General features: G+C 43.9%; 1 protein-coding gene across 1 annotated transcript in view; it reads right to left on the reverse strand.

The window, feature by feature from the left end:
* Nucleotides 1–363: 363 nt before the first annotated feature.
* Remo (Remoulade) overlaps nt 364–13,618 on the reverse strand; it is a 28,863-nt gene continuing 15,608 nt past the window's right edge. Inside the window, exons 4-10 of the mRNA XM_080275179.1 lie at nt 12,731–12,867; nt 10,707–10,846; nt 10,322–10,664; nt 6,452–6,692; nt 5,830–6,077; nt 2,554–5,787; nt 364–455 (exon numbers count right to left, since the gene is read on the reverse strand). Of these exons, the coding sequence (XP_080131305.1) occupies nt 364–455; nt 2,554–5,787; nt 5,830–6,077; nt 6,452–6,692; nt 10,322–10,664; nt 10,707–10,846; nt 12,731–12,867 (4,435 nt within the window). The remainder of the gene's footprint in view (nt 456–2,553; nt 5,788–5,829; nt 6,078–6,451; nt 6,693–10,321; nt 10,665–10,706; nt 10,847–12,730; nt 12,868–13,618) is intronic.

Below are 13,618 nucleotides of genomic sequence, written 5' to 3' on the forward strand. Positions count from 1 at the left end.
TAGGCACTTACATACTCAGAGCTACCGCAATGCAGTTATATCCACCACAGTGCAGGCCACAGGCTCAAATATGGCATTATCTGCCACTGCAGGTATCATAGCTCCCACAGCATGGGCCACATAACTGCTAAGAGGCTCATTGGTGTTGGGCAATGGTGTGATGATGTAGATGATTGTGCAGTGTGAAGGTGTAGGTGATGGTGTAGTCTGGATAATGGTGGTGGTATGGGATGACAATCTAAGTGATGGTGTGGAGTGATGGTCTGGGTCATGGTGCAAGATGATGGTTTGGGTGATGGTGTGGGATAATGATGTGGAGCGATGATGCTGTCTGGGTAATATTGTGGCCATTGTTTGGTACAGTTATGCCAGTTTAAGGTGATCAGGGCAGGCTTGGAAACTATTAGAGGTGCCTTTAGGGGGGTTCTGACCATAAGCCACCTTTCCCATGGGTTCTGTATCTCCAATTAAATGGATTTCCATTACACTGTTGAAGATACCGATGAATTAGCTGCATTATAGGCGAGCTGACTATACTGTGCTTTTAATTGGGAGCTGCCCTATTTTCAAGCTTGTTATTAGCTGGCCAGTGCAAACATTATGGAGGCTGTAAGCTTGCATGGTTTGTTGTTTTGCAAGTTGGTCATTCAAAAATGGAACACTGAAATTATGCATCCCAACAAACCTTGATGTGATAAATGTGGAAGTTACTGAACTATGGGACATCTGGCAATCTCAATGAAGTAAGTACATCTTAACAAAAAACTGGGCAACTTTTGGATGTGGGACAATGTTAAGCATCATCATACTGAAAGTAACCTGATTATGGCTGTTATGCACAAGATCCATGATTAAAATAAGACATGAAGTTGAGTTTGTTTCATATTATTGTACACATAAGTTTGTCTACTCATTTAAGCTACACAGCTACTTGACAGTGACACCTGTGTTTCCCAGACCACATTAAGCATACCATAATATATTTCTCTCTGAACCATAGCTACAGAAATTCTTGGTAATAAGAGTGATACTGCATAAGAACATTCTTGTTAGAAGAAGCGAATTCATTACCTCAGGAAGAATCTGCCTTTATACTGTATTTCATTAAAAAAAAAAAAAGGGGGGGAGGGGGTCATTTAAGTAGAGTGTCTGGTAATTCGAGAGATACCCTCGGTATATAAGTGGGGAATAATGTAACACTACAATCATCACTTGAAAATATACAGTTGTAATACTGAGATGGTAAAGCTGTATACAGTATATATATATATATATATGTTACTTCACATTTAATACTTGATAATGTTGAACGTTAAAATTCACTACACAGTTTTTCTGACGGTTAAAAGATATAATATGTAGTAGTATAGTGTTAATTGCACCTACAGCCCATCTTCACCCTCAAGCACACTAAAATGATATGCATACCCTGGCCACAAAACTCAAATGCTGATGCTCAAACAAACATCTTCACTATGATGATACATATTTTATTTTTTTTTTTAATTCTTGCTCCTACCAGACTATTTTATTAAGTTTTGGAGAAACTTCTTGCAGCAAAGGGGTTAATGAAGATTATGTCAGCCTTCACCCATTCAAAAACTCTCCAGAACAGAATAAAACTATCTGAAGGTAGCAAATGCATAAAAACTACATCTGACCAAAGTGGTAAAAAAAAAAAAAAAGTGTAACAAAATGCTAATGTGCGTAAAACATTCAACACAGGAAGCCCATTGGTGCAGTTGCAGTATATAAGGTTTCAGAATTAATAAATACAGTATTTGGTTATTGCTGCATTTATCAGCAATCAATGAATAAAGACCTACAATTCAGAAGACTAGATTGGGAAACTTATATTGCATGAAAAAGAAAAAGAAAAATCCTCAATACACATACCATGTCATCCAAAATATCACACATACTGAACACCTCATAAATACATTTTCTGTAGGTCTATTTTCAGAACACTGAAAAAAGGTGATGCCTTTTTCTTGCATACTATAATTCAGTATTAATTAAATGTCAGTATACATTAAAGAAACCATCTACATTTTCTATGCAATCAGTCTCTGTTGCATATGCTTGCACAAATTATAAAAATTATGGGCTGATATGCATAAATATACTGAGCAGTTGTGCATATATTATATATTGTATGAATCATTATGCATTTTATGAAACACCCATAAAACAAATTTTACTGAACACATGAGGTAAAAAAAAAGGGGGGGGGGGGCTAATTGATACAAATAGGTTAGTTAAAAAGATGAACAAACAAAAAAAGTCACACACACAGGAACTATAGTTATGCTTTCAAGAGATTTCTAATAAACCTGCACTGAACAATGTCTACATCACTAAAACACTGTTATACACAAGTTTCTCTCTTGGAACTTGAGTCTGTCCTTCCATCACTGTCTTCTTCTCCCTCCTCTTCCTCTTTCACCTCTTCTCTCTCTGCTGCAGCCTCTCCTCCTCCTAATCTCACCTTCCTCCCTCTCTTTTCAGCTCTGTTTGCCTTTGTATTATCATCACTTTCACTTTCTCCACTACTTTTGTCTCCGTTTCTGAGCACCGTTTCAGCCGAGCTGTTTGTGAGGTAGAACACAGAGTTGCTGGTGTCTTCATGAGTACTGGTGGGTGCAGGGGAGGAGGAGCACGGAGGCATGGGAGAGGAAGAAGCGGCTGGGGAGGATGGGGGAGCTGGGGAGGAGGCAGGAGATGGTGAGGACTGACTTGGGAAAAACGAATTGGTGTAGGAGTTGTGGTGCGGTTGGATGTGGTTGCTGTGGTGTGGCTGACTAGTGTCGGTGTGGTTGGTCTGAATGTTATTCTGGTATGGCTGATTGTTGAGGTGGTGTGGTGGACTGCTGCTGTAAGTGTTATAACTGGGAGGGGAGTATGTGTGATTTGGTATGGTGTGTGCAGGTGTGTTGTGCGTGTGTAAGGGTGTGGGATGACCAGCCAGAGTAGGGGAAGGGAGGGTACCAGAGTCCAGTGAGGCAGAGTCTGGTGTGTTCTGGTGGAGTCGATGTAGAGGGGAGTCATACGGAGAGTCATTTACACTCCCAGGGGGTGAGGTACCAACAGCCGGATCTAGACTGGTGGCACCCTCACTGCTCTGGCTCCCACTCAATCCTCCCGACCCTTCACAGCCCCCAACCTCACATTCACTAATGCGCTCCTCACCTCCACCCTCACACCAATACCCTTCTCCGCCTTCGCTGTCCCATCCTAAGCTCATGCTCATACCTTCACTACAGCAGAGAGGCAGAGCAGGGTGGTGTGCAGTAGGGCCAGCTAGGCAGTGGCAGGGTGAACCTTGGTGGGCTCGGGATGACTGTTCACCGCGCAGGACATGAGGCCAGGTGAGGTCAGCACATATTAAGTCAGGTGGATGGTCAGAAGCAGCAGCATGAGGGAAGGGTAAGAGTGGTGGTCCTGTGTCCTTGTCAGACCCAGAGGATGCAGCTGTGGCACCAGATGGCAGGTGGTGGTTGATGATGATGGGAGGGGCATTTTCATCCGTCCAATCGTCACGCCCTTCTTGACCCACTAAGATCCCTCCACTACCTCCCCGTATCCTACCAGGTCTTCGTTTGGTTCTGCCTGGTCTGGCCCGTTCTCTGCCTGCTCTGTAGCGATGACGTATGGCTCGGGGTGGGTCTGGGGGAGGGATGACTGTTCCCTCTGTATGGTCAGAACCGACTGAACCACGGTTGGTGTGGCCAGAGGGAACCTGACCAGGAGGTGGATAACTGTAGAGGCGGGGATGAGGTGGGTCTGAGGACATGAATGAGGGCTGGTCAAGGGCAGATGAACGGCTGGAGGCACAGGAGGCAAGGGCTTGCTCCTCTGCAACACTGGGAAAAGAACCACCACGTCGCAGGGGACTCAGGGGCTCCTCTAGAAAGGCGCGTGGCTTGCGAGGGATGGTGGACCAGCCTCGCCCTGTTTCTCCTTCCCCATATAACTGAGGTGCTGCTGGGCCCAGTACACATAATACTTCTGGTGTGGGATCCTTGTGTGTATGTTTGGCAGGGGGTGGATAACCTGCTACATTGTAGGAGTACATATTATCTACATGAATATTGGTATTATTGACCTTTGCAGAACCACCTAAGCAGGAGGGGTCAAAACCTCCAGTTGTAGGTTCAGAACGAGGAAGCTTTGGCTTGTACACAGTGGAGTTGCCGTCACTGTCTGTACGAGCTGCCTCTAGATTATTTTGTTTCACCAGCTGCCGCATTCGCTGTTTCTGGAAGAATCGTTTTGCCACACCAGCTTGTTTGGGATTGTAGAAAACTTCAGGGGCAAATTGGAGGTCATTTGTCATTGTCGGCAAAGCCAGTAAGTGTAAGCTAGGAGCATTCTTGTCTTTCCCTGCTGTCCCTACACTCTGTGAGACTGATGATGATTTATTTGTGTGGTGAGTTTGGGAGGAGTCCAGACTGTGTGTGCTTGGAGCTCCACCCACACCACGATTGCCAGCACCACCGCCACACACCTGGGTGTTGTTGGCAGGTGTTGTCAAGCGTGTCTCTTCCTCTTGTTTACCACTGTGCTTCATCAGACAGGAGCAGCTGCGCCACGCCTCACACACATCACCACGGCTTGCACAGAAGAAAATGAAGATGAATATACCAAGGCTGCTGGCACACACAGCATATACAACACTGAAAATTGTAGTGTGGTGTGGGATGACTGCAGCAAAGGGTGCTGCTGTGGTAATGGCCCCAGCTGCCCAGGTCAACACAAACAGCAAAAGTGTGACGACATGTGCCCTCAGCTGTGTCAGTGGACTGTGCTGTCCATCACTAAGACTGATAGCAGTATCATGTGAGGCTATGCTGCCTTCATCAGCCACTGCTGGTGCTGCTACTCCTGCCACCTCAGAGCTAGGTGAACCTGCATCTAATAGCTCCAATTCTGTGGTTTCTGCCACAGCTGCACCTGTAGTTCCTCTTGCACCTCTCAGAGTACAATGAGTTAACAAGAAAAAGGTGGCTAATATAAAGACCAAGGCTGCAGCAGGTGCATAAACAGCAGCTAAGCTAGGTCCCCAGGCCAGAAAACAGTAACTGTATCCAGCATACTGGTGTAAATTGACTGCTGCTGAGATGCCACAGAGGATGAGAGCAATACCCCACCCCACAAGGTAGAAGCGTAACATTGGTTTGGGTGGCAAAGGAAGGTCTGGTGGAGCCTCATCTGTTGGAGGTGGTGGTCGCAGTGCCTTGGTCACTTTTTTGTAAAGGTTGGTGACTGTGACAATAATCCAGAGCAGCACACATGTGGTGAGATAGTGTAGTGCTACACCTACACCTTCACACAACCGTCGCTGCTCCGTCTGGTGCACACCTGCTGTAAACAGTGCCACAAGTAGCAACAATGCCACCCACGTGTTCACCAGTGAATGTTTGTTTTTATCTGTGGTGGTGATGCGGTGGTGGTGTGCTGCCCAGGTTGTGATAGACGCCATCAGAAACAGTGCACACACTGCACTGCCCACATACACTCCTGGGGCACTAGGGCGAAAGGCAGCTCCCTGTACTCCTGCCCTGCCTCGCTGCAGTGCCGCCATGTCTTGCAGCAGTCCAAAGTGTGCCAGACGGTTACAGCGAAACACTACCAATGAGTTGAGCATCCTTACAATCTTGCAGCCCTCACTGGTCCAGTTGCCACGACCAGCAGAGGTATTGGTACGCCACCACACTGGCATAATGCTGTGGCTGTAGATGGCAGATCGTAATGTCACATACACCCCATCTGTCACTAGTACTTCACCTGCCCATTCACTTTCACTCTCCTCTTCTTCCTCCTCCTCACTCTGGCTCTTGCTGACCCGGGCACCAATGACAGGACTGGTGACTTCCCAGGTATCAGAAGTCAGACCCCCTGGCAGGACTCGTGGGAACAAGTTGGCAGTATCGTACACAAAGAACTGTAGGAGCACCGGAGGAGGCATGGGGGTGGGGGTGGCAGTGGTGTCTTCAGAAGCGTTGGTGTAGTGAAGCATTGGGTGGGAAAACAGGCTGGATGGTACTTGAATCTGGGCATCCATAATCTCATCCTCACTGCTGCAAGCATAAAAAGGTATGAGGTTAGTCTGGAGTACATCATGGTCTTATGAAATCTGTTTCATTTCATAACCATGGTGAGTTTATGTGAGCCGCTGTAATAGTCTGTTGCAAGCTGAAGTATAATATGGTAAGCACTGATTGCCAATCCCCTTTTGCCCCTTATGGAGAATAGTGGCCCAAGCCTAGGTAGGCCTAGCCCAGAACATTTAAGGGCAGGAGACCAACCTACTCCTGTCACCCACAGGCAGACAAATGGGCCTGCAGTAGATGGCTGGTAAAGGAGACCCTGTTGAGCTTGACAGTTTTGTTAAAGCAAGAAAATCCTGACACTATCGGAGTTAGACAACTACTAAGCATGTATCATGTACCTGTACAGCATGGAGTAGTTGTTGGTGTTGCATCTGAAGTGCCGTTCAGTGGAATGTAGGCTGCGGCGGTACCAGGTGCAGGTGAGGCCAGAGAACGTTGCAGGTTGCTGTGTGAACTGGTGCAGCTCAAGGTGTGGTGCGGCAGCACGGCCCAGTGTCGGGAAACTGTCTGCCACTGTCCACAGGCACCCCACCAGACGACCACACGACCCATCCACCACCTCAGCTTGGTACAGGAGGTCTGGGAAAAGGCAAGGTGTTACTGTATTGTCATCACCATCATCCTCATCATGTCATATTCCATCACTCAGCATTAACAGGTACCCCACCAGATAATGACAAGACCCATCCACCACCTCTGCCTGGTACAGGTCTGGCTAAATAGAGGTGCTACTGTATTACTGTCATCATTATCTTATCCTGATCATACTTCATTATCATCATAACTCATCCATCACCTCACCTTCGTATAGGAGGTATGGGAAAAAGGTGAGGTGTTACTTAATACCATCATCTTAATCACATATCATCATCATCCTAACATTATTTCATTATTACCATAATATTTATAAATTTTCACATCATCACCACTATCCTAACCCCATTTTCCATGAACCATTTGGGTGCATGTTACTGCACGGGGGAAAAAAAAAAAAGCAGGATAATTTTTGTGCAGGAGAGAAAGAACGTTTTTCAAATACTGTATCATATGTCCTATATGCCATTTACTGATCACTATCCTGACTTTCTTTTGTCCCCTACCAACAGAATCCCATGGGAGGTGTTTTATGTTGATGGCTCAGTGCTGATTACAAAGAAGAGACAGTAGTGGAGGAAAAGATTTACAAAGTGCAGAGATGGAATGGGCTACATGGGTTTGAGAGTAAATATTGATAAAACAAAGGTGATGTTATCCAGGGCAGGTGGTGGTACTATCTTAGAAGACAGAGTATGGCCATGCACAGTCTGTCACAAAGGTGAGGGAAATGCTCAATTTTGTGCAGTGTTTTGAGATAGGTGGGTGCAAAAAGAGATGTGGTGGTATTGGAGGTAGGCTGCAAAATAATGCTGATTCTGAGTGTGTGGTATACAAGAGAGAGCATACAAAGGCAGAAAGGTGAGAAAGTTATTATCTTGCGGGGGGTCTGGAGTGCGTGGAGGTGTTTTGTTATTTGAAGGACATGATATGTGCTGAAGGTGGGATTGGAGCTAGTATGGTAGCAAGCATAAGGAGTGGTTGGAAGAAGTTTAGGGGTTTGCTGCCCCTACTGACATGGAGAGGGCTTCTCCCTCTATGCTAAGGGATCCTTGTATGCAGCATGTGTTAGGAGCATAATGCTGTGCAACTGTGAGGAGGATATTTGTAGGTTCCACCATGCAGGGATGAGAATGATCAGATGGATGTGTAGTGCATCTTTGAATGACAGGCCTGGAGGGGTTAGGATTGTGAATGAAAAGCTAAAAGCAAAGATGGAATCTGAATGTACTGTACAGCAATAGACTAGTTAGAGAGAGTAAGAAGAGGGTGGATCAGGATTTTGGAGGGAATTTGAGGGTAAAGTGGAGGAAATGTAAGAAAATGTTCTGGAAAGAGGAAAAGAGAGTTAGACAGGGCGATAAAGAAGTAAGTCGGGGAGTGAAAGATAAAAATGGTATAGGGGAGTGAAAGATAAAAATGGTATATTGCTAGTGGAGAAGGGAGAAAAAGTGAGCAGATGGAGAGAACACTTTAAGGAATTGCTGAACACAGAGAATGAAAGTATTGTGAGTATAAGTGGCTGGGGAATGGCTGGAAGGAGAAAGAAGGTGAGAAGAGAGGAAGGAATCAGTAGCAGGGAAGCAGTGGAAGCAATGATGAAAGTCAAAATAGGGAAAGCCCCAGGAATTGATGGAGTGTGTCGTGAAGTGCTGAAGCATGGGGGAGAGATAGTAGTATAAAGGATATGGAAGATGTGCACACTGGCCTGGGAGGAAGGTAGTCCTAGAGGATTGGAAATCAGGTATAATTATTTCTCTGTACAATGGAAAAGGGGAAAAGAAGTGTGCGGTAATCACAGCGGCATTTGCCTTATTAGTGTAACAGGAAAAGTATATGGTAGGATACTTATTGACCGAGTTAGGGAAATAACAGCGGAATTAGTTGAAGAGAAGGGAGGTTTTAGGAAGGGAAGAGGTTGTTAAGTGAAGACGAAGGGAAATTGAAAGGCTTGATGAATGAGTTTGGGAGTGTGTGTAAAAAATGGAATCGAAAGGTGAATGCAGGAAAGAGGAAAGTTATGGTCTTTGAGAGAAATGAAGTCACTGAGTGTACAGTGAAGCTGGATAAGGGGTAAATGGAAAATGTAAGTGCATTTAAGTACTTAGGTAGTGTGACAAGTAAGGATGGAAGTTTAGAGGCTGAAGTGCTTGAAAGGGTACAACAGGGAAGAAAGGCTGCTGGTTCGTTGAAAGCAGTGATATGAAACAGGGAAGTGAGCATGGAAGTACTGTGATACCAACTCTAATGTATGGAAGAGAAGCTTGGACCTTGTTGCAAGGACACAAGTCAAGAGTAAGAGCAGCAGAAATGAGTTATCTGAAAGGAGCACGTGGAGTTACATGGAGAGACATTCTGACAATGAGGAAGTGAAGGAGCACTGTGGTGTGGATGTGGATGTGTTTGAAAGCATTAGAAGAAATACACTGAGGTGGTTTGGCCATTGAGGATGGAGAGCGACAGACTAATGAGGAGAGTGTACATGAGTGAGGTGGAGGAGGGGGAGGGGTAGGGGTGGGGGGAGGCCGAGGATGAGCTGGAGAGATGGAGTGGAGAGGTGCATGAGAGAGGGGGGAGTAAGCGGGGAACAAGGCAGTGAAGTGGCACTGAACAGGGCGACATGGAGGCCATTTGTTTGTGGCCACTCCTTATGGGATTGAGGCATTTGGCAATAGATGGATAGCTATATAGATAGTGTTAGTAATGTGATGAGGAGTAGACTGAGTGAGTCTGGGCATGTGGAGAGGACAGAGGATGATAATTTAGTGTGGAAGGTGAGAGATATGAACACTGAGGATAAAGTTCCTAGAGGCAGACCAAAAAAGCATTGGGGAAGGGTCGTACATTGCGACCTCAGGGATAAGGGACTGAATGGAGAGACTGTTAGAGATCTAACCGCACAGAAAGCCACCATTTGGTGACCAAGGCAGATGCATGCAAGCATGTTGGAGCCTTTATTTAAATTTAAAAAAAAATGGAAGAAAAAAAAAAATGAAAAATAGGATGAGGTAGAATCTTGAAAGCATGGAAAGCAGAAACATAGTACTGGGAGAACTACCAACTGTGTACTCACCGACATTGGCTAGACACTCATTTAATCACCACTGAAGCCCCCAGAATCCTTACATACATACATACATATATATATATATATATATATATATATATATATATAAAATCACCTACCCCTATCCCTCCCCCTCCTCCCCCCCTACAGTGTAAATATATATATATATATATATATATATATATATATATATATATATATATATATATGTATATAATTTCAATTATAAAGGCTCCGACATCTGCATGCAACAGCCTTGGTCACCCAACGGTGGCTTTCCGTGCTGCTCGATCTCTGGCAGCCTCCCTATTCAGTCCCTTACCTCTGAGATCACATTCTATGACCTCATCCCGGATCTTTTTTGGTCTGCCTCACGCAATCCTACCCTCAACGTTTTTATGTATAGCTTTGGATAGCCTTAGATATAGCCTTACTAAACTCCATCAATACCAGAGGTCATTTCAAAGTAGAATAAAAGCATGTGGCAGCAACATGAATAAACTAAAAAAAGATGTCACTCAGATTCAAAGGGTTAAGATACACTGACCTCTTGCAGCTGCCATGGATGCACTGATTATATCAACAAGTGTGGCTGCTGTCTCCTTGGGTCCTGAGAGGGTAGCCAGCAGCCCTGTGTACTGCTCTACTGTTTTGGCCAGGAATACAATATCCACTGCATCGTGCAGCACCTTCCCATCCCGAGTAAAGTTCCGAAGACTGCGTGTGCTGTCCACCAAACTCGTCTTTCTGGCTAACAGGTTGGTTGAGGCAAACTGCTCTAGAATCTTGGTAGTTTCTGAGACAAAAGGACATTCTGAAGTGTCCAGGTGTTCCCATTCTCCATCAGGGGTACAGACGTGTGAGGCCATACGTGCCTTCCCTGAGCGTATCTGTGCAACTGTGTTCAGTGGGGTGTATAGGTGTGTGGACACTGCCGATTTGGATGGAATCTTGAGGGTGCCACGGGAGTAGGTGTGGTGATGTGTGGGGATAAGGCCGGCACACACCAGCTGCACTGTTACCCCTGCCACTGTCCTTGGCCACACGTATGATCCTCGATTGTTACTGGTTGCTGAAAAATTTGTATTGTCAAACAGTTGTACTGAATAAAAATTGCAGTACAGTAATAAAACCTTTTACTTTTCTTGGCAATTAGGGCAATTACACTACTAACTTACGGTACTATTACATTTAGGACAAAGCATGATTCTGGTTTCATATGTGCATGAGGGTACGCACACATGCTCAATCATGCATATACAGCTTCAACCTTGAATGCCTTATGTAACTCTTTAAAAAATTTGGATATATTAGAAATATTCAGAGGCCAATTTCTGCATTGCAGGTTTATAAATTTTGGAACTTTGGTTGAAGCATACAGACTATGGGGGTTCAGTGCTCTAGCTTTAATACCATGCAGTATAATACATCTACAATTAACTTTATACAGGTTATATGCAGTAACAGTAAAATTTACAACAACTGTGTTCATGGACATAATTATAGTTGGCTGGTTTTCACCTAATGGAACTGGCAACTCTCACAATTTGAATATCAAGTCATGGCTGGATGTAAATCAACAGCCCTTAGTTATAAGGTAGTAATGAGTCCCTCTGGTTACTATAGTCTGACAAATCTAAACGTAGGGTTTTGGTGGAGTCAGCCCATCCCTGCACTGTTGCCACGTTTCCGAGTGACCTCTCCATCAGCGATGACCTTGACACTGTTTCCCTCTTGTGATCTCCGTTTTTCTAATACCCCCTATACCCCTGCCACCAACACCCCCTATACCCCTACCCCCAACAACAACCCCATCAACAACACCCGCTATATCTCCACCTCCAACACCTCCTATAAATATAGACCCCCACCATCAACACCTGTATAATAATTAGCCGTTGATAATTGCTATGCTATTTTATTGAGAGCATACATTCTACCCTATTGCTCAAACTCCCTAATCTTACAATCCCATCTGTCTTAATCCTTCCCACTGCCTTCGTTCCTAAATCCCTTAATTGATCTATTTTTAACCTAAGTGTCCCCACACCTTTTAAACCGTTTACCTCTCTGTCACTATTCTCCACCATATGTATCAACTTGTATTATATTGTGTATAGAACTTTCATACTGTATGCTGTACTACTGTATAATGTATAAGAATACCCACTGTTTAGTGGAAATAAAGTTTTATTATTATTATTATTATTATTTCTCTCTCTCTCTCTCTCTCTCTCTCTAGATTTTGTTATGTGTCATCCATGGTTTTTTACTTCCATTTTTATGTATGGATTATAATTTTGACTTTATTTCCGCACCACCCTTGAGGTAAAAGTCACGGGGCGTTTTTTTTATAGAGGTTTCCCCAATAGGCCTAAATCCTGTAGGGGATTGGTGACCTCCCATAGCGTACACACAAACATGTGTCGCGTGAGTGCTGCCACCCCAGAGCTGTTTGATATATTTATTTTAATTATGAAAGGATCGCCTCTTCCCACTTTTATCCCTTCAAATTTGCTTGCAATTATACTTGCTAAATTAATTAGCAATGTTAGAAGTGTTGGGGAAGTAAATAATAATTAGAATATTTTTAGAGCAACACTGCCAAATTTTTATGCCACGTTTCTCTATTATCGTATAATATAGTATGCAGAATAGTTTTATTCTTCCTTGATACATGTCAGCACTTTCATTACAGTTATATTAGTATGAGTTATGTTTATGTATCATTCCTACTACACAAACCACAGGCGTTATACATCGTAGGGTTAGGAAACATGGCAATAGTGTAGGCAGTGGCAGACTCCACCCAAACCCTATGTTTAGATTTGTCAGACTATAGTTAAAGGGACCCTCAAGTCCAACTGTACCTGGCTATCAGCCAAGCTGAAAAGAGGTTAGGGATGTTCATCAGGTTAGAACAAAGAAGCTACAGTGAGCTTTTTCTATGTCTTACAGTTCATTGGGCAGTATTTGGTGTCATGATTGATGACGTAGATGCTGACGGTACGGGTGTGGTTGCCGGCCTTCCCCTGCACCAGACACGACCAGTCACCACTATGACTCCCGTTCAGCTGACGGATCTCCAACATGCTGCATGGAGATAAACAATGTAAGTTCTCATTATAAGTTGCCCCTTTTGGAGAGGTATATGATAGAGGGAGACTATGAGATGAAGAGAGGGCAACATGGTGACAGCGGACAGGGTGATATGGACAATTTGATTGTGTTCATCCCTTCTGGGATATCCACTGACAAACAGACTGATAAAGAGACAGAATTATATCCAGGACGGACAAATAAATTAATAAAACTGCCTGTTGAAATTCCACTGGTGCCTATGATGCCCATTTACCACTTTCCCCCAGTTCATAATACCACTCGTATGACAAAAGTTGTGAAACTTTTGTTAAAAATTATTTTAGAAAGCATCTGACCTACACTGAGGACTTACTGCAGTATTGGTAACTTCTGGTTAAGTTACATGATTATTGAAATCCGAGAGAACAGGAAGTAACATCACCCACTGCAGTGGACAGAATTGTACCTTCCTTGTACAGCTTAAAAGTAACCATTTTAGCCAGAAATGCAAAATAATTTAAGGTATTGAAGTATGGGATTATAATTACCCCTTTAACCATTTCACTCAAAAGACACCTTGCATATTTTATTCCTGCTACTTTCTGATGCATTTATTTGGCTTAGGAAATGCTTTTCAAACTGAAGGAGTGAGGTAGATTAATCATTAACCCCTTTCATATGAGAAATATTTCTTGAGTTGAATAAAATCTGGAAATAACAAGAATAAACTAAAACCACATCTTCAAAATTCCTGAGGTTAACT

This window comes from Coenobita brevimanus, chromosome 60 (assembly GCF_032717465.1).
Source record: "Coenobita brevimanus isolate Jiangsu-jjx chromosome 60, ASM3271746v2, whole genome shotgun sequence".
Classification (NCBI taxonomy): domain Eukaryota; kingdom Metazoa; phylum Arthropoda; class Malacostraca; order Decapoda; family Coenobitidae; genus Coenobita; species Coenobita brevimanus.